Genomic DNA, 19,391 nt, shown 5'->3' with positions numbered 1-19,391 from the left:
CTATTTGGAAGAAAAGTAACGCTGAGAACAAAAGAGAAAATAATGTTTTTTAGACGTAGAGGAAGCAATATTTGTAATGTGCTTGTGCCAAGAGAGATTAGAAGTCAGGGTAATCACCAAAAGAGATATATCATTTTGCCTAGAAATCAGAGTGTCACCAAAGGTAAGCATAGGAGCAGAAGAATCCTTTTTGCGAGATATAACACAAGACTGAGTTTTAGAAGGATTGAAATCAACTAAGTTGTCTTTGCCCCACTGGAGAATTACCTGGAGATCGGCATTTGAGGAATTGGAAGTGGATATTCGAGAAGTTGAAGCTGATTGAGCAGGGCAAGGTTTCTCAAAATGGAAAGTGGAATGCAATATGCTGTCATCGGCAAAACTGTGGATAGGATTTCCAGTCAATGGAAGAAGGTCATTGATATACAAGAGGAAAAGAGTGGGGGAAAGAACTGAACCTTAGGGGACACCGGCATTAGTGGAGAAGTTAGAAGACAGAGAGCCACCTACCATCACTCTCAGTGAGCAATCAGAGAGAAAACTGGATAACAGATTACAAAAAACAGTTGGCAAACCATAAGATGGTAGCTTGTTTAGAAGACCTTTATGCCAAACACGATCGAAAGCCTTTGAGATGTCAAGAGCAACTACTTGTGTTTCACCGAACCTTTCCATTGAACGAGTCCATAAATGGGTAACATAAGCCAGAATATCACCAGTGGATCAACTCTGACGGAATCCATACTAGTGATCGTTGATCAGACGGAAGGTTTCTAGGTAGTTTAAGAGTTGGTGGTTAATTGATTTCTCCATTACTTTAGAAAGAGTAGAAGTAATTGCAATAGGACGATAATTGGATGGAAGGAATTTCTCACCCTTTTCAGTAACTGGTTGGATATCAGAAAATTTCCAAACAGAAGGAAAAACACCTCTGGAATAAGAAAGTGAAAAAAAGGTGGCAACGAACAGGAGTAAGTTCAGGAGCACAGGTTTTGAGAACAAGTGGAGAAATACCATCAGGGCCTGGAGCTTTCTTTGCATCAAGATTCTTTGTCAAAATCCTTCTGACATCCTATTGACGGATGACCACAGGAGGCATTGAATGGTGGGAGGTGTTTTACCGAGATCATTAATACATGAGTTGGAAGAAAAATGGGATACTAGCACGTCAGTTTTATACTTGGCTGAAGTAACAACAGAACCATTTGGTTTTGACAGGGGTGGAAGCAGAGATGGGCAAAAGTTATGGCCAATAGCTTTGGCAAGAGACCAGAATGCTCAGCTACCATTAGGGCAAGAAGCAAGTTTTCTACTCTTAGTCTGTTCAAAATCTAGTTTGGACTGATTAATAACTACTTTACAATTGTTGCGAGCTTTTGTGTAGGCAGAAAATGAAACTGAAGAATTGGAAACAGGCCAATTACGATATGCAACTCCACTTCTCTTGAACAGACTTAGCACATTAATTAGAAAACCAAGGTTTAGATAAAGGATCAGATTTTAAAGTGGAGTGTGGAATAAAGGATTCCATTCCTACAAGAATAATTTCACTGACACGATCAGAGCAAATGTTGACATCAGAAGTTTTGAAACAGTAATCAGACTAAGGATAAGAAAAAAAGAAATCTCACAAGTCAACCTATTTTGCATTCTTGTAATGCCAAACAAAACAAGGTTGGGAATAGCAATAAGATAAAGGCTCCATTGGAGAAGAGACAATCACCAAGTTGTGATCTGAGGTGCCTAAAGGACCACTCACTTCAACCGTGTACTTAGAAGGGTTGTTTGTGAGAAAAAGATCAAGCGTGTTATTATTATTATTATTATTATTATTATTATTATTAGCCATATGGTACAAGGAAGCCTGAGGCTTATGCTGCACCAGCCAAAAAAAAGAAAAAAATTCCCGAGTTACCCGTGTGTGTGTGTGTGTGTGAGAGAGAGAGAGAGAGAGAGAGAGAGAGAGAGAGAGAGAGAGAAGGCATCACCAAGAAAGAGAAGAATGATGATATCCAGCTCAGGACCCTGGGTTTGCCAAGCCCATACTCACCAGATGTGAGCCCCCGGGGATTGTTGGCTGTATGGTTAGGATTGTCCACTGTCCTTGTAGGTAAATGAACAGTCTGTGCAAGGTCTTTAATAATTTTAAAAGCCTCAGCATCTCGACCAGCTGGGTCAATGTGACTAGAAAACGGAAGCCAGTTGGAGTTGTGAACATTAAAATCCCCAAGAAAAATTACCTCACTGTTAGGATAGTTGGACTGGAGAAAGTCTCAAGTTGTAAAGAGAGGAAGTCGAAGAGCTGCAAGTGATTAGTGGAGTTGGGAGAACAGTAGACACAACAGATGAATTTGACAGAATGAGGAAGAGAGATTTTAAGCCAGAGAAGACATTGGAACATATGGAAAGTACCACCTTTGAAGCGAAATTAATCATACAGCAAATAATTTGGGCAATTGAGATGAGCAGTAGTTGAATTAACCAATAACTGAGATTCTGTCAGAAAAAGTGCATGGTGTTTGGCAGAATCTCAGTTATTGGTTTAGATTAGTTTAGATCTAAACTGATCTAAACTAAAGATCAGTTTAGATCTTTTCACAGATAAGCTTACTCTATTAGTTTGACAATTCATGGTGTATTCAATAATAAGAAAAACTGTGTGGTATATGAAGTAATGAAATTTTTGAATATGGCGTACACATAGTAAGAATATACTCAGATCCTCGACAATGCCCCCTGCAAACACACTACTCGAACTCCCTCCAGTCACTATCTGTCAGAGTAGAGGTAGCAAGATTATACACTAGATGATCCGGAAGCCTCCTAAAGAGTTACCAATAGGTTCATTCCAGTGTACTAACTAGTGACCGGCCTGCGAACACCGGTTTAGAGCTGTACCCTCGAAATGTAAGGAAGATTGGATCCTGCCATAATGTTCATCAACCTCAAAAGTTATTAGTCATACTGCATGATGGAAGAGGTGGGGAAGGGTTGACCAGAACTTAGCTCTGGAGACTAAACATGGCTTCCACCACTTCAAGCCTCCAATAAGCAAAGTGGTGGTATTGCACTGAGTCATCTGCCACCTAGTATTGTCTGGTAACACAGAGGGGCAGCATTCCTCCATGTGATGTGGGTGCCACACCTCGACCCCTGCTTACATTGGTTCACACCTGGGTGGTCACCCACAGTGTGCTTGTGCACAGAGGTTATACCCAGGATTACTAACAGTTCCACCATTGTTGAAGGTGCAAACAGAAGATTTGGCTGTCACAGACCATCTGGACTTTATTGAAATTGGGTCCACTTGACTTGAATGTCACCCGAATATCAGTTCCATCAGCGTTTTAGACTCCCTGGTAGTAAGTACAGCTTGTCTGGCATATCTGAGAGAATGTCTGTGACAATCTCAAGGAGTTTGGAGAACAGTAGAGACAACAGATCAGTTTGACACAATGAGATAGAGAGATTTTAAGCCAGAGAAGATCGAAAAGAGAAGATTACAAATTACCAAGTCTCTGACAGGGAATATCGGAATGGACATATGTATAAGTACCACCTTTGAGGCAAAATGAATCATACAACGAATAATTTGGGCAACTGAGATGAACAGTAGTTGAATCAACCAGTAACTGAGATTCTGTCAGAAAAAGTAGATGGGGTTTGACAGACTGCAAGTGGAAATGGACATCGTTGAGATTAGAACTGAGACTACATATATTTGTGAAATGCACTAGGAAGAATTTATACCACTGCTATCATTCATAAATAAGCTCTTAAATTGTTTAAAACACAGTGCAGTTTTCTTCATTCAGCTGAAGTAGAAATTTTCAAACTGGCTCCCAAAGGCAAGGTATCTTGTTTGAGAACTACTGTGCCGTTTGAGGAATATGCACTTCTAATATTTGGGAAAGCTGGATCTATATCACAAGCAGTTTATCTTTATAAACTCCTATTTAATATAATCTTCACTGTTAATTAAATAGTATTGGAATAAAAATGAAAACCTTAATGTTACTTCAATCAAAATTTTGAATAAGTTGTTTCATTCTTATGGTTATCTATAAAGAATGATACAAATTGCTTGCATTTTTAATGTTATAGTTACTTTTATCAGAATTCTGTTCTTAAAAATTATTTAGCTTTTTATGATTGTGCCTACCTCCCCTTCCCAGAATATATTGTGTACCCAAGTGAACTAAAATTTGAGAATCACTAACGCTTGCATTACAACATTTCCTTTAGTGCCTTTTGGCCTTTGCTTTGATACCAAGTGTTGATCGTAAATAGATTTCATTACTGCAACTGATCCATTATAGTTTCTGCAAGGTTAACAAAATTCTAGTGTAACAAAAGTTACACTAGAATCAGGTTTTTTAGTGTAGCAAAAAAAATTTTCCACATACACACTGTGCAGAAATTTATAAACCTGCACAAAGTACACTTAGTATGTTCCTACTTAAAAATCTCTTAACTATTTTTTGGCAAAATTGCATTTAAAAATAAAAAAATAAAAATTGTACCTGCAGTACTAGTGGTTATTACATAATTAAAATGAATTATGTAATAATAATTTATTCCATTAATTTTTATTACTCTCATATATTGTATTATTCTTAGGGTGGTATGTGTCCTGTATTTCTTTTAAAAGAAGATAGAGTGGTAAATATTATGAGTGAACACTTAGAACCAGTGGTACCTTTACAAGGAGATAGGGTATGTATTGTAGTTCACAGATATTGTTCATATTTTAGGTTTAATCCTCTATTTTTGCATAATATTTTATTTATTATTTCTACCCCCCCCCCCCCCTTTTTTTTTTTCATTAATCTTTGATTATATACTTTAGAGGTATGACAGATAATCAGACTTAATCATTCTGTTATATCCATAAAAATTAATATAATACTGCTGGTTTAAATTCCTGGCACAGGCAGAAGTTTATCTTTTTAGCATCAGCTCATGATAATAGTTGAAATTAATTTTTCATAGAGGCAATGTTATAAACTTTGCAGTTATTATAGCTGATCAAATTATGGATAAATATGATAAAAAAAAATTACTTAACACTTACAGTTGTGCAGGATGGTTGAAAAATAAAAAGTAGAATACTTTTTGAAGAACACACAGCACTACAGGATAGCCCTAACTAAAAAAATTTCTTCCATTATCTGTTATGTTAGGGTGTACACCAAATCCATGTATCGAAATAAAATGGTATGAGATCTGATGATATTGGCTCCATGCCCAATCTAGCATTTAGGGTAATGCCATTTTTAAATATTTTTTTTACTTTTTGACCTGTAAGAGATAGTAAGGCATTGTCTTACTTGTAAGAGGTTGTAAGCCATTGTGTCAAGGCACATTGTTAATAATCCTTCATGCAAAAGAATGTCTTCTATCAGAGATGCCAATTTGTACTCCACTTCTCTGATTTCTGTGTCGTGTTTTGCATTTGGTGTTTACATTAGTTGCTGCTGTTGCAAATAATGTAAACATTTGCCTTAGCACAAACTGACATCTCAGTTGCCTCCCCCCCATATCTCTATAAGAAGACAGGCTTGAATACTCCTTACTCAACCAAAACAACATTTGGATCAAGAAAATGGCACTCTGGTTGTTCACCTTCCTTCCCCCTTTTTACTACCACATAACTTTATGCTTCTTGGTCATTCTAGAAGCATTTCTCTTATCTTCTTTGGGCTAAACAGAGCAACAAATAAACATTAGTGACTCAAGATTTTAATGCATTAACTTGTGTCGAATAGCCTATGACTACTCTTAATCTAAGAGATAATAAAAGGAGTCCCAGAATTTTTGATAATGCATTCTCTGCCAACCCTCTTCTTTCATTATTCAAAGAGGTCTCAAAAATTCAACAAGATCAATCAGAATGGTCAAACAACTCCTGCTAATAGAAACTACACAAGAAGTCTATTAGCAGTTATAACTGAATGGAACCTGTTATATATTTCTAAAGAAAAAAATAGTCTTTATTATTATTACTAATAAATAAAACGGTTTCTTGTTTCAATTGTTTATCTGTGAATTCCTTTCTTGCTTTGTCATACATATACATGCATGAGTAAATTTTTACACTCAACAATTTTCTGAACTGTTAAGTCAAAAAGAGAATACAAAGGAGGATTAGTGTAGTGTAAAGCATTTTGGTTGTCTGACAGCACAGGGGGGTTTCCCCCCAATCTCCACGTTGTATTCTTTGTAAGTGACACAGAACTCTGTGGAGGCCAGAGATTTAAAAAGTGTGTGGGGAGTGGCTTGTTGTGTAGTATTATGTTCTGTTGTTTCTCTGACCATCTAGCTGTTGGACTCTTATTGGGACCCACTGTTGCATATACTTTGCCAGGAGAAGATGGGTCAGGCACCCAGTAGATTATTTAAGTATGCTGGCAGGCTCTACCACCACTTAATTTCCAAGGATTTCAGTGGCAAGGCGTAGACCTATATATATATATATATGGGGGGGGGGAGTGAAGACTAGAATTTGAAAAGGCCGAAAGAGATTTACGAGAAAGCAGTTGAATTTTTTGACGCTGATTTTCATTTGGCGCCATTGTTAGGGTGTACTCAGTCAGGGGAGAGTTAGAGTGGGGAAACAAGTAGAAGAATGGGGACAATAGAGTAGGCATCCCCAAAGAGGTCAGTGGGAACAAACCCTCACCAGGGGAACCATGGAGGAGGCAAGGACCCATCTCCTCCCTCCCCTGCCTGGGGATGGGGTTTTAAAGGGAATCAGGTTAGAGTACCCAATTCAGATACCCAATTCAAATGGCGTGTTGGCAGCAAAGCTGCAGTATTTCTTCATCGGTGACTGTTGTCAAATCCTGTATTATCGAATCTGGTAGGAAGGTCAAACTGCCCATCCCTCTCTGGGGATGGGCTATGTTAGCTGGCAGTGGGGAACCCACCAGGAGAGGGGGGGGGTAGGGGAGACACATTTATTTCATTATCTGTATTTTCACTCTACTTGCATTCTATTTTTATACTTTTTTTTTTTTTTTTTTTTTTTTTTTTCACTCATTCATCTTTCTCCCACACCAGGGGAGATGCAATGGTGTATAATGTAATTTAAATACAGTTAATAATTAAGCTAAATAAGAAAGAATATAAAAGATTAAAACTAGCGTTAGTGTGAACTTGACTATAACATTTATGGTTTGTGTTCTTTTTCTCACATACTTACACTCTCATTCATTCTTCTGGCTTTCATTTCATTTATTTGACTCTTGCTTTCTGCACTGCACTCTCTGGGCACCTCAAATTACTGTTAATCTTCAGTTGTGGTGCAGGCCTAGCCACAAGTTTTTTTGCAGGCCAGCGGAGAATGTAGTGATAGTGTTTGTGTTGTTAGTAAACGTTTGTTGGTATATATAAAGTGATATATAACAGGTATTAACTTTTTATTCTTTCAGCCAATTACATTTGCTCTTCCACTCATCCTCATTCACTCTCTTTTCCTCGTACTAGATCAGTCTTTTTTTCACCAAAACTGACATTTATTCCCTTTTACCATAATTACTAATTCACTCTTTCACTCAGTGACCAGCCTATTCTTCCTGTCTTTCATTCTACATTGCATCCCCCCGGCTGCCTCCCCCACATGGTTACTTATTTGGTTTGGGTCCCCAGGTTCCTACTCATGGCAGGGTAGACCTGGGGGGTCCCCAGGTCACTCTGGTTTTGTCGTGTCAGGATGCAGAATACTGCTGTCCTGATAGTTATTAGATTATCATCTGGGCGTGGTGGGAGACGTGGGCAATTTTAACTATTGATTATTATTTAATTGCTGGGAGCGGAATTGCCATTCTTTGGATAGTTCTGCACATTTTGAATACTTTTTGCGAGAAGGTTGTAAAGGCTTTATAATTTTCCTCTTCTATGATGAATAGATGTTCTTTTCCCCTTGGAAGGGGGCCAATCTGTGCTATTTACTGTATTCTGGGAATGTCATAAATTATACATTCATATAGAATGTGCGCCCAGCCTTCACTCTTGCACAGGTGCAATTTGGGTCATCATTCAGCCCTAAAGAGGTTAGTTTTGCCTTTAGGAAGCAGTGACCTGTCAATATGAATGTTGTAAAAAGTCCAGGGGCATATCGCTTAGGCGGCTTTGGGCTGACCATTGCCACCCATGGCAGAAACTTTTTGGTAACTAGATCTCTGATTTCCTGCTCCCATTTTGTTTGCTATTTACTGTATGAAGTTACTTACTGTAACCACAAAGCTCATGGAGCTTTGTGGCTATTCTTTTTCTTTCAGCCTTGATAGTTTTGGCTGTGTCAAGAGCTATCCCCAGAAAATCTGTGGCTATGCCCTTTTTAAGTCTATAATACAAGCCACTTTTGGCTACTTCCAGATAAAGTGGGAGAGCTCCAGCCAGAAACTGTAACACAGGTGTGCTCACTGTGCAACATACTCTGGTAATGGTGAGAAGTATTGTTCTTTGTATCGATTCTAATTTATTCCTGTTTCTTACTGTGGCCGAGTAGGTAAACCACGCACGGACTCCATAGGTGATAACAGGTAGGAACTTTGCACAGTATATGACATTTATTGCCAGGGTCTTTCTTTTGAGCCCCCAGTCTGATTGACTGATCCTGGCAATCATACCTCCATAATTTCTCACTTTCTTTGACAAATAGGTAAAATGGGGATAAAAAGTTAACTTAGAATCAAAGGCCACTCCAAGATATTTTAGTTCTGTAAAATATCTTGGGATATTTCTTTGACAAATAGGTAAAATGGGGATAAAAAGTTAATTTAGAATCAAAGGCCACTCCAAGATATTTTAGTTCTGTAACTATTTTTATAGTAGTTGTGTTAATTTTAATTTGTGGACGTCTTCTTATGTCCAAATTGCCTTTTAGCAGTATTTGTTTAGTTTTTTTGGCCATATTTTGAGCATGTGCATTTGTACCCACTCCTGCAGCTCTAAGAGGGCGGCATTTGATCTTTGCTCTACAATCACTCGCATGTTACCTTTTACAAGGAAAATCATATAATCTGCAAAGGCCAGGCTTTCCACATGGCCCAGATCCAAGACCAAAAATTCATCCAGAACAAAGGGCCAAGGATTGAACCCTGTGGGCAGCCTTTATTCACAGGTCGTGTCAATTCCTGAAACCTTGTGCACACTGATACACTTTTGTATGTAAGGTAGTTATTAAACCTATATTACCTTATATAGGTTTTGTGGGGCATTTTGCCTGGCAGTCTCCTAAGGACACTAGGCCACCAGAGTGAGTCAAATGCCCCAGCAAAGTCAATAGAGATAGCCAGCATATATTTCTCTTCTGAGTTTTTAACTGTTGTCAGTAGGTGGTGCATTGAGTTGCTCCATAGAGTTGCCCTGCTTAAAACCATATTGATTGATGGAATGTAAACCTGCTTCTGTGTAGTATTGGGCTAATCTGCCATATATTAGTCTTTCGTATATTTTCCCTAGTACAGGGAGTAGAGCTATTCGTCTATATGATTTGGGATCAGTAGGGGATTTCTCAGAGTATTTTAGAATTAATTTTAATACAGCTTTTTCCATATTTTTGGGACTATACCTTCTGTCATACATTTATTATACAGTGCTATTAATTTGTCTGGTGCTATTTGCGCTAATTTTTTGATAATCTCAATCTCTAAGAGGTCAAAACCTGGGCATCTATTGTTTTTGGTTTTAGATAGTGCTAAATCTAAGTCTTGTATAGTAAACAGAGGTTCAATATCGTATTCAGTGTTTTCTTTTTGAATTCGTCCAGCTGGGTGGGGGAATGATCCCCAGTTTCGGTCTGAATAATACTATCTAGGATGTTATTTACAGGGTTGGGGTTCCATCTGGTTTGACAGTAGTTTTTAAGACATCTCCTCTTGGTCACTATTCTGTAGACAACTCCCCAGTGGTTATTGTTTCCAGTGGTTCCCACCAAGTGCCTCCAGCATTCCTTTTTCTTGTCCCATATGAGGGCTGTATACTGATTCCTGAGAAATTCTATAAGAATCTCTCAGTGCATTCACTTCATTTTTGGCCAAGATGTTCTGGCCCTTTGAAAATGAATTGGTGGCAAGAGTAACATCAATGTCACTCTCCCACATGGCACTGCTAAAAGTTGGGAGGTTATTTGATTGGTTTAGCACTTGAAAGAGTGAGGTGGCTATATATAGTCTTGAAAGTATCTGACCGTGGACTTGAGAGATTTGGGTCATCATTCAGAAGTATGGATCATACGAATACTCATATAGTTTTTTTGGGTTTTTTATAAATTTTTTTAGTAGAAAATACATGGGAGTAATTAACCCATTTGGGCTATCCCGAGTTATCTTGTGTATGCCAAAAAGTTTGCAAATTATACAGATTTCTTTAATAAATTAGTGCTTGAGCTAAAAGAAAGGAACAGAAAAAAACACTCTTCACTACTCAATATATAAATAAATTTAAAAATTCAAGTGGAACAAACAAGCAGTACCCTCCCACCGCAAGTGCGTAGGCGAAGTGTCGCTTGCGGGCGGCAGTTCAAAAGGGTGCCGAAATATTTTTTGATCATCATCAGCCATTTTCAATCCACTGCAGGATGAAGGCCTCTCCAGCAACTTTCCAGTTCTTTCTGTTTTGAGCACTGGCCATCCATTTACTACCCACAAACTCATGAATTTCATCTATCCATCTCTGCCTTTGTCTTCCAGGTTTTGTTCTAGCTCCTCTTGGATACCATTCTGTTATTTTCTTAGTCCATCTGTCATCATGTCTTTGAGCTATGTGTCCTGCCCAAGACCATTTTAGTTCTTTAGTTTTGATAATAATGTCCTTTACTTGAGTTTGCCTCCTGATCCATGTGTTTCTCTTATCTAACGGTCTGATTCCCAATAAAATTTGTTCCATTCTTCGCTGTGTCGTTCTCAGCTTCTCTTCCATTCTTTTGGTGAGTGGCAAGGTTTCACTCCCGTAAGTCATGGGTAGTATACATTGGTTCATTATTTTACGTTTCAGCCAAATTGGGATATTGCTTCTCAGTATGTGACTATATTTCCTGAATGCTATCCATCCAAAATTTATTCTTCTCTTGACTTCCAGCCATTTATCATTATTACAGCTAATAACTTGTCCCAGATAAGTATATGACTCCACCTTTTCAATTACTGCTCCTTCAATCATTATTTCCCTTTCTGTGGCATACTTGTTCATCATTACTTTTGTTTTAGCCATATTCATCTTTAGTCCAAAATCCTTACTAGCTGTGCATAACTGATTAAGATTTTCCTCTAATTCTTTGGGATCGTGGCTTATGACCACAATGTCATCTGCAAATCGTAAATAGTGTAGGTACTCTCCATTCACATTGACTCCTTTCTGCGACCAGTCTAATCTTCTGAAAGCTTCCTCAAGGGCACCAAACAGCTTCGGAGATATTGTCTCCTTGTCGAACTCCTTTCTCAATTTTAAATTTCCTACTGTCTTTGTCTAGTCTAATAAAGGAAGTAGCACTCTCATATATTTTCTTCAAAATTATAATATATGGGGTATCAATGCCTTGTCTTTCCAGTGCCTGAAACATTGCCTTATGCTGTATGGAGTCAAATGTTCATCCTTTTCTTGAAAAAAGGTGTTCATTACTGACAGGCCTTGAGATTCTGCAAATTCCACAAGTCTTTCACCTCTTTCATTTCTTTCACCAATTCCAAAATTTCCTATAGTTTCCCTTTCTGCACTGTTTTGTCTTTTTCCAACCTTAGCATTGAAGTCTCCCATAATAATAGTATAGTGGGTTTTCTGCTCATCTAGAAGACTCAATTTCTGTAATTTCGGTGTACATTTCTTCAACCTCTTCATCATCATGGCTCGATGTTGGTGCATAAATCATTATAATCTTTAGCTTGTACCTCTTAGAAATCTTGAGTATTAGTCTTGACACCCTTGGTGATGTACTTTTGAATTCCAAAATGTTTTTAAAATCTTTATGGAACAGAAACCCAACTCCACCTTCACTCCTTTCACTGTTTCCCTTGGTGTACAGCAGATTTCCACTTGATAAACTTAAGTGTTTCATTTCTTCTTCTTGTTTCAGCCAAACCAATGATATTCCAATTCACATTTTCTAATTTCTTTTCCAGCTTTAATATCCTGTCTTCACCAATGAGTGATCTTACATTATAACAGGCCAAGGTCAGTTTCCATGTATGGCAGCCTGGTCGTACCCAGAGATTCTTAGCACCCTCTGCTTCCACTCTGATCCTCTCGCTGCCGTAAGAGGTAGAATGAAAGCTGCTGGGGACTGAGGGCCATTTGTTTCGTCGTGCTGTCATATGCTGGAGGGTTTGGTCTTTTCCTCTTCACTCTGACCAGGCGTCTTGAAGAGAACGACTCTACACGTTCGTTGCCACCTAAGTGACGTAACAGGGCTTACCATCGAGAAGGTGTGCATGAGTGGATTTTAGGGAGGCAGGACAACTGGAATCTTCTGTAATAGAGAGATATTGGATCCATCAGTGTTTTAGGCTGAGTTTCTGATAACACACAGGATACCTGTTCCCCCTCTAAGCAAACTCAAGTAAAGGACATTCTTATCAAAACTAAAGAACTAAAATGGTCTTGGGCAGGACACATAGCTTGAAGACATGATGACAGATGGACTAAGAAAATAACAGAATGGTATCCAAGAAGAGCTAGAAGACAAAGGCGGAGATGGATAGATGAAATTCATGAGTCTGTGGGTAGTAAATGGATGGCCAGTGCTCAAAACAGAAGGAACTGGAAAGTTGCTGGAGAGGCCTTCATCCTGCAGTGGATTGAAAATGGCTGATGATCGAAAAATTTCGATATAGGTTTCTAATTGGTTAATGCTTATCAGTATTCAGCATTTAGGACAGCAGATTTAATTTTACTTACTGGCGACACATAGGAACACGAGCTACTGTTCTGACATTGCTGTACAATAAGTAAATATAAGTAAAATGAAAGCCAGTCATGTGCTGCCAGACATAAGAAAATCCCAAGAAATCTCAGGATTTACCTGACTAATTTTGCATTACCCAAGAAAATATGTTTAAATCCTAAATTTGGAGGTATTGTTTCCTTCGGGTATTACTGTATCCCGAGATATTTTGGGTAGTTCCAAATAACTTTTAAATCTAAAAACAAGATATCCTGGGATAATCCATGAAAGGATTAATATACGTAGAACCTTTATCTTACGAAATTTGGCTATAGTATTATAGAGTCAGTGACGGAGAAAATTTTAGCGTTTTAATTCTGGCAGTAGGTAGCTCGAAAGTTCGAATCCAGTAGGTTGGCATTAGTTAGAATTACTTTATTATATACAGGGGACCCCAGCTTTACGATTGGTTAACTGTACGATCAAATCACTTTACGATGGACTCTCCATAATAAAATACAGTTCACTATACGATATGTGGTGGTAAGCACCGGTCATTGTGATCACATTTCCAAATTGAATTTTCATTCTATTAAGCGGCAATTCTTAAGCAGAAATAGGAGGAATATTATCTACATGCTATAAAAGTAAAGATCACAAATTTATACTTAATAAAGTGTAATAATGTGGTTCCTTAAGCAATTAACAAAATTAAATGATACGTGAAAATCAGAAGAATATTTTCCACAGGGTAGCAAAACAAAAATAAATTTAAGCTTACTTACATAGCCTAATTAATACTGTAATATGTACATACTAACTGATATTTCTGTTCTGACGTTTGGGGGGGGGGTTGTAAAATTTAAAACTGTAAAAAAGATGATAAAGAAGCAATCATTAACAAAGAATGCGGCACACACAAATTGCAATTAACACGATACACGCATGTGAGATAGAGTAACAAGTTTACGAATCTTAAAAAGTAGGAATGAAGAGAAGATTCTGAAAATTTTCTTTACGTTTTTTATATGATTGAAGAGAAAAGGGAAACATATTTCATAATGTTTCAAATTTCAATTTCAATGTAAAATTAATGTAAAATTCCACAGAATTCCACCTGGAATTCTGTGGGTTTTACATTAATTCTATCGGTATTGTTGCAAATGCAATAAGACAGGGTTTACTACCTGTTTATAATAGATTGCACTAACAGAAAAGCCCAATAAACCAGAAACTGCAAATTGTTTTTATTGTTTTATCATAATGATCTCCAGAAATGTGGTTTAGAAAAATATCACAAAGGCATTCAAAATTGATTCTTATAACCGAACATATGATGATGAAAGTCTAGTGCATTGTAATGATTTGAATTGGTTTTTTGAAATTAAAGCAGCTGATTCAATTAACTAGTAATCATTTTAACCAGTGCCTACTTATTTCACTTTATGATGGGATGAGCTTACGATTGCCAAATCTGGACCATGTGGTCCTTCCTCTCAGCCAATAGAAACATTTGTAAACACGTTGGCCGTGTGTTTTATTTTTGCATCCTTTAATTGGAATGATTTTTTTGTTGTGTTTTAATTAATATATTAGTTTTAATAAATCTTTTTAATCAATATGTACAATTTCCATTATAAAAATCATCTTTTAGAGAGATAAATATTACTATTACTAACCATACAGTGTAAGGAAGCCTGAAGCTTATGCTGCACCAGCTAAAATAAATTTCCGGGTTACCCTTGGGGGGGGGGGAGAAATAGTAGAAAGGAATCACCAAGAAAGAGAAGAATGATGATAACCAGCTCAGGACCCTGGGGAAATATAACTTGGTTATATGGCAAAACATTTAACTTTCAACCATAACAGTATAGCCCAGAGGTTCCCAAACTTTCTCTGTTCACGGCACCTTTCGCGTCCCAGTAATTTTTTCACGGCACCTAGGCCAAAAGAAATACCTAACAGAGTGGTTTTTAACCTTTTAATATATATACCTATATAATATATTTTTTTTTATATTTAGAAGTACTAAATAAAGATCAATTATAGATCACCACAAAATTAAAAAGATACGGTACAATGGATATCGTACACCTTTTTATAATGAAATAAATATACAAATTTTAAAAAATAATAATAATAACTTTAAATAACTTAAACCCCGGTTGAAATTACACAGCATGCAAGAATGTTGTGTCACCCTAGTGTGCCACGGCACCCTGATTGAAAACCACTGGTATAGCCTAATATATATAATGTTGTTATTTGGTTTTTAGGAGCATTAGCAACTAAGGCCATATTGCTCCGGGGATATGCAGTGGTCATTCCCTAACCTTTCCGCATCCTCCGTATTTGGTGGTCACGGGCTTGAACCCCAGTCTAATCAAGAAGCATGTGCTACGCACTGCTGCTCCTGCCCACCTGGCTATGGAGGTGCCATATATATAATGTAAGCTTTGTAGCATGGTAGTATAATTGCTGTGTAAATGTTGAAATGGAGTAGAATTATTATGTCATTTAACTTATGATTGAAAATTAAAAATGCAATTCTTATTTGATTCTCTAACAGCATTGGTTAATTTGTTTGTTTCTTATCATTTATAATTACTTAAGGAACCACATTCGACTTCTGCCACCATTGTTTTGTATCAATAAGAATGTTATAGTTTTGAGTGTTGTATGGGAATTCTGGTGTTTTAATTGAACCAAATTAGTAGCTTGAAAGTTCAAATCACGTATGTTGGCATTAGATAAATTCATTATCTATTATAATTACGTAGAATTTACAAACGGTGTAGTAATGCATAAAACTTACACTTGACAGGAGATGCGAAATACTATGAGCTTGATATTCCTATATATATATATGATTCATAGCGTACACTTCGTAACTGGTGCATAGTGTCATTATTGCATTAGGTATGTTAGTTAGTATAGTATTTTTAATTGTATGGAGTTTAAAAGAAACTAATGCCTAAGACCAGAGCGAGAAAGCAGAGGGCTCCAGGTAGTCAGAGTGCCGGGGCTCTTGAAAAACTGTGGAGTAGTTATCCTCCAAATCACAGCTTTATGAAATGTACTGTTTGTGTAATGTTTGTGGATCTATCTCTGGAACAGGACATTATATTCCCTTTGTGGTATTGTCTTTGTGTGTGTGTTTAATGTAAGGAGTGTGGGGATATTAGATGCTCAGAGTTAAGGGCCTTTATTGGGAGAGCTTCAAAAACAGGGTGGATGTCCTCTAATGATTTAAAGGGCATCAAGCTTTCAGCTTCCGACACCAACACCAGAGCTTGCACTTAATCATCAGGCAACACAACAGCAACCCCTCCCCCTCCAAGGCAAAATGTACTGGTTCCACAGTAGCTAGTTATTGTCATTGATTTTACTGTCATGGAAACAGGAAATATATTGTGCAAAAAGGTTAGGTGGAATAGGACCAAAGTATATCTAACAGTGGCAATAGTTGGTGATGTAAAGTGAATATCATCTTTTAAGGGCACAAAAAGTGATACTGTTGTGCATTTTGGCACTAATGACATTAAGAGCAGATCTGCAGACTTACTTAACAAGTACAGGACAATGCAGAAAAAATCTTGCAAACTAGGGTTAAATTTGAAAGTGTCTGCAATTGTGCCCAGTCACGACAGGAGGGACTACGTGGTGAGGGCTTTGTCACTCATTTCAGTCCTGAACAGATTGTGCAGAGCTCATGGGATAGAATTTTTTGCAGCTTAGTATGTGCTTATTAACACGAGACTGCTTCTACAGGGATTGGATACACTTAAATAGAAAGGGTGAACAATATTTCCTAATGGCATCATTAGGTGGATCGGAAAACTGCTAGCTTGGGGAGAATACACAGACTAATAGAGTAACAATAGCCATAGGCAGAACTCAAAGTGATTCTTGCACTGCTTCTATTGGAACGAGCAACAGCCTCAAAGATAAGGTGTTCTGGAGTTCAAAAACTGCTGGGAATCATGATGGAACAAGTAAAAACATTGGCTGTATTAAGATAACTAAGAGTAAGAACAGGTACTACAATCGGTAGGGAAGGACGTTATGTGGTTCTTTTCCATGAAGATCAATTACTATATTTAATAACCACTCTTATACCACGTGAGATTAATAATGTAGGTTATTAAACTTATAGCCCAAACCACTATACATTTAAGGTGACGTTTCAGGTATCTTACCTAATGGTGGGTATCGGTAACATGCCTGAAATAACACATTAAATGTATGGTTTGGGCTATAAGCTTAAAAAACTACATTATTAATTTCAGGTTATATCAGAGTGGTTATTAAATATAATAATTAATCATCAACGTGCTACAAGGCTAGTAGAATAGTAAATAAATTTGATGAATTTCAAGCGCTTGTCAACACATCAAATGCTTACACTGTTGGGACAGCAGAGACATGGTGTCACTCAAATATAAGGCATACAAAATTTGAATATGGGCAGTATAAAATGTGTACAGAAAAGATAGACAGGATACAAGAGGTAGGGGTGGTTAGTAGCAAGAACAAAAAATCTAAGGCAGTGCATCCAGTTGACATGATGGTCAGTGTGATGTTGCGTCGGGTGTGACATAAGCACTGGGAAAGCAAAAATGAGAGTAGGAGAATGTTGTAAGCCTAATGACTATGACGAGTACAATGAACAACTGTACAGAGAAATACAGGTTGCCAGTAAATCAGAATGTCTTATACTAGGGGGTTTAAATTAAATAGGGTTAGAGTTAAATTTGAAAGTGTCTGCAATTGTGCCCAGACACGATAGGAGGGAGTGCATAATGAAGCCTTGACAATCAATTTGGCCCTGGATAGAATGTGCAAGCAAAGCTTGTGGGGTAAAAATTTATTCACAGCATGGTTTGTGTTTATTAACAGAAAAGATGTTAACAAACTACAGGGATGTAGTTTGTTAACATCTTTTCTGTCTACAGGAATGGGATAGAAAGGATGGAAGAATATTTGCTGATGCTAGCGAGGTGCTAGATTGGGGGCATTCACAGAATAAAGGATTAACAGGAGCTGCAGGCAGAGGTGCAAGTGATTCTTGCACTGCTTCTATTCCTTGTACAACATGTATAGGAGGTGGGGGTTATGCTCTTAGTTAACAAGCACAAGAAATATAAGGCAGTGACAAGCACAAAAAATCTAAGGCAATGCATCTAGTTGACATAGTGATCAGTGCAATGTTTCTCACATCCACTGGGAAAGCAAAAATGAGAGTAGCAGTGTGTTATAAGCCTAATGAGTACAACGAACAACTGTACAGAGAAATAGAGTGGGCCAGTAAATCAGACTGTCTAATAATGGGGGGTTTTAACTTCCCAGATATTGACTGCAACTTGTGGGTTGGTCACTCACACACTAGCAAGACTTTTTTGTGAATTTTGTGAATGATTGTTTTCTACAGCAACACTTTAGAGAGGTAGCCAAAGAGAGTAATACTCTTGATCTGGTTATCAGCAGTGATTGTTCGTGCATTAAGAATTTACAGATAAACAGTGTACTGATATGAAATTTATTTAAAAATATTACTACCATCAGGGGTATAGGGAAGGGTTTTTGCTTCCGTAAAGATGACTACAATGGGACCAAATGATGATGTTACCTGCAGCAAATTCTAAATGGGAAGCATTCGAGGAAGTAATCATGGAAGCTACTAGGCATTTCATACTGATTAAGAAATACTGTTCAAGGGGTAGGCCAAAATGGATGTCAGATGAAATAATGAGACTCGTGATAGAGAAAAAAAATCCATGAGGTGCATATAAATTATCAGGTGACACAGAAGCCTATGATAGATATAAGCTAGTCTATAATCAATTCACAAAGGAAGTTGGGCAAGCGAAGGAAAATTATGAGAAATCTTTGGCAAAGTATGCTAAGGAAAACAGCAAGGACTTCTTTAGTTCGACTTCTTATATAAACTCTAGAAGGAAAGGGATGAACCAGATTGGTCCACTTGATATCGATGGTCTGACTGTTGATGATCCTTTTCGGATAGCTGACAATTTGAATGAGTATTTTGCATCTACATTCACACATGAAGACATGTAGACATGTATAGTATCTTATATAGGACGGCACCTGAATGAAAGTTCAACTCCGTCTTTGTACACTGTGATGGTTACAGAGCACTGTAACAGGCCAGAAATGTGTGTAACGTTATGTTCGTGCAGTGTGTGTGTTGTTTAGTTGTTTCTGGCCGTTTTGTCACCAGGCAGGCGATCACCTGGAAAGCCTGCCCAGTGTCCATCTACACCATGGGGAGGTAGGCCACAACTGCGCAAGAACCATGGCCAACCTCAACAGTCACGTACTGAATGTCCAAAGAGGGTTTGGAGCCATTCAAAAGAATCCCGCGCCGGCAACAGCGCGCACGCACGCGCACACACACACACACACCCAGGAGACAGGACAGCAGAAGACGAAGAAATAAGGATGTGAATAGCATAAAGTAAAAAAAATAAATAAATAAATAAAATAA

General features: G+C 37.7%; 1 protein-coding gene across 2 annotated transcripts in view; it reads left to right on the top strand.

Annotated features, from left to right (window-relative positions):
* Spt5 (Transcription elongation factor subunit Spt5) overlaps positions 1-19,391 on the top strand; it is a 457,857-nt gene that overhangs the window by 432,254 nt on the left and 6,212 nt on the right. For both annotated transcript variants that reach the window (XM_090382503.1, XM_090382504.1), the window contains exon 26: positions 4,621-4,716. In XM_090382503.1, coding sequence (XP_090238629.1) covers positions 4,621-4,716 — 96 coding nt within the window. The remainder of the gene's footprint in view (positions 1-4,620; positions 4,717-19,391) is intronic.

The sequence above is a fragment of the Mastigoproctus giganteus genome, chromosome 10, assembly GCF_048544385.1.
Source record: "Mastigoproctus giganteus isolate SK-2022 chromosome 10, ASM4854438v1, whole genome shotgun sequence".
NCBI lineage: Eukaryota > Metazoa > Arthropoda > Arachnida > Uropygi > Thelyphonidae > Mastigoproctus > Mastigoproctus giganteus.
This window is presented reverse-complemented; position numbering and strand designations above follow the sequence as displayed.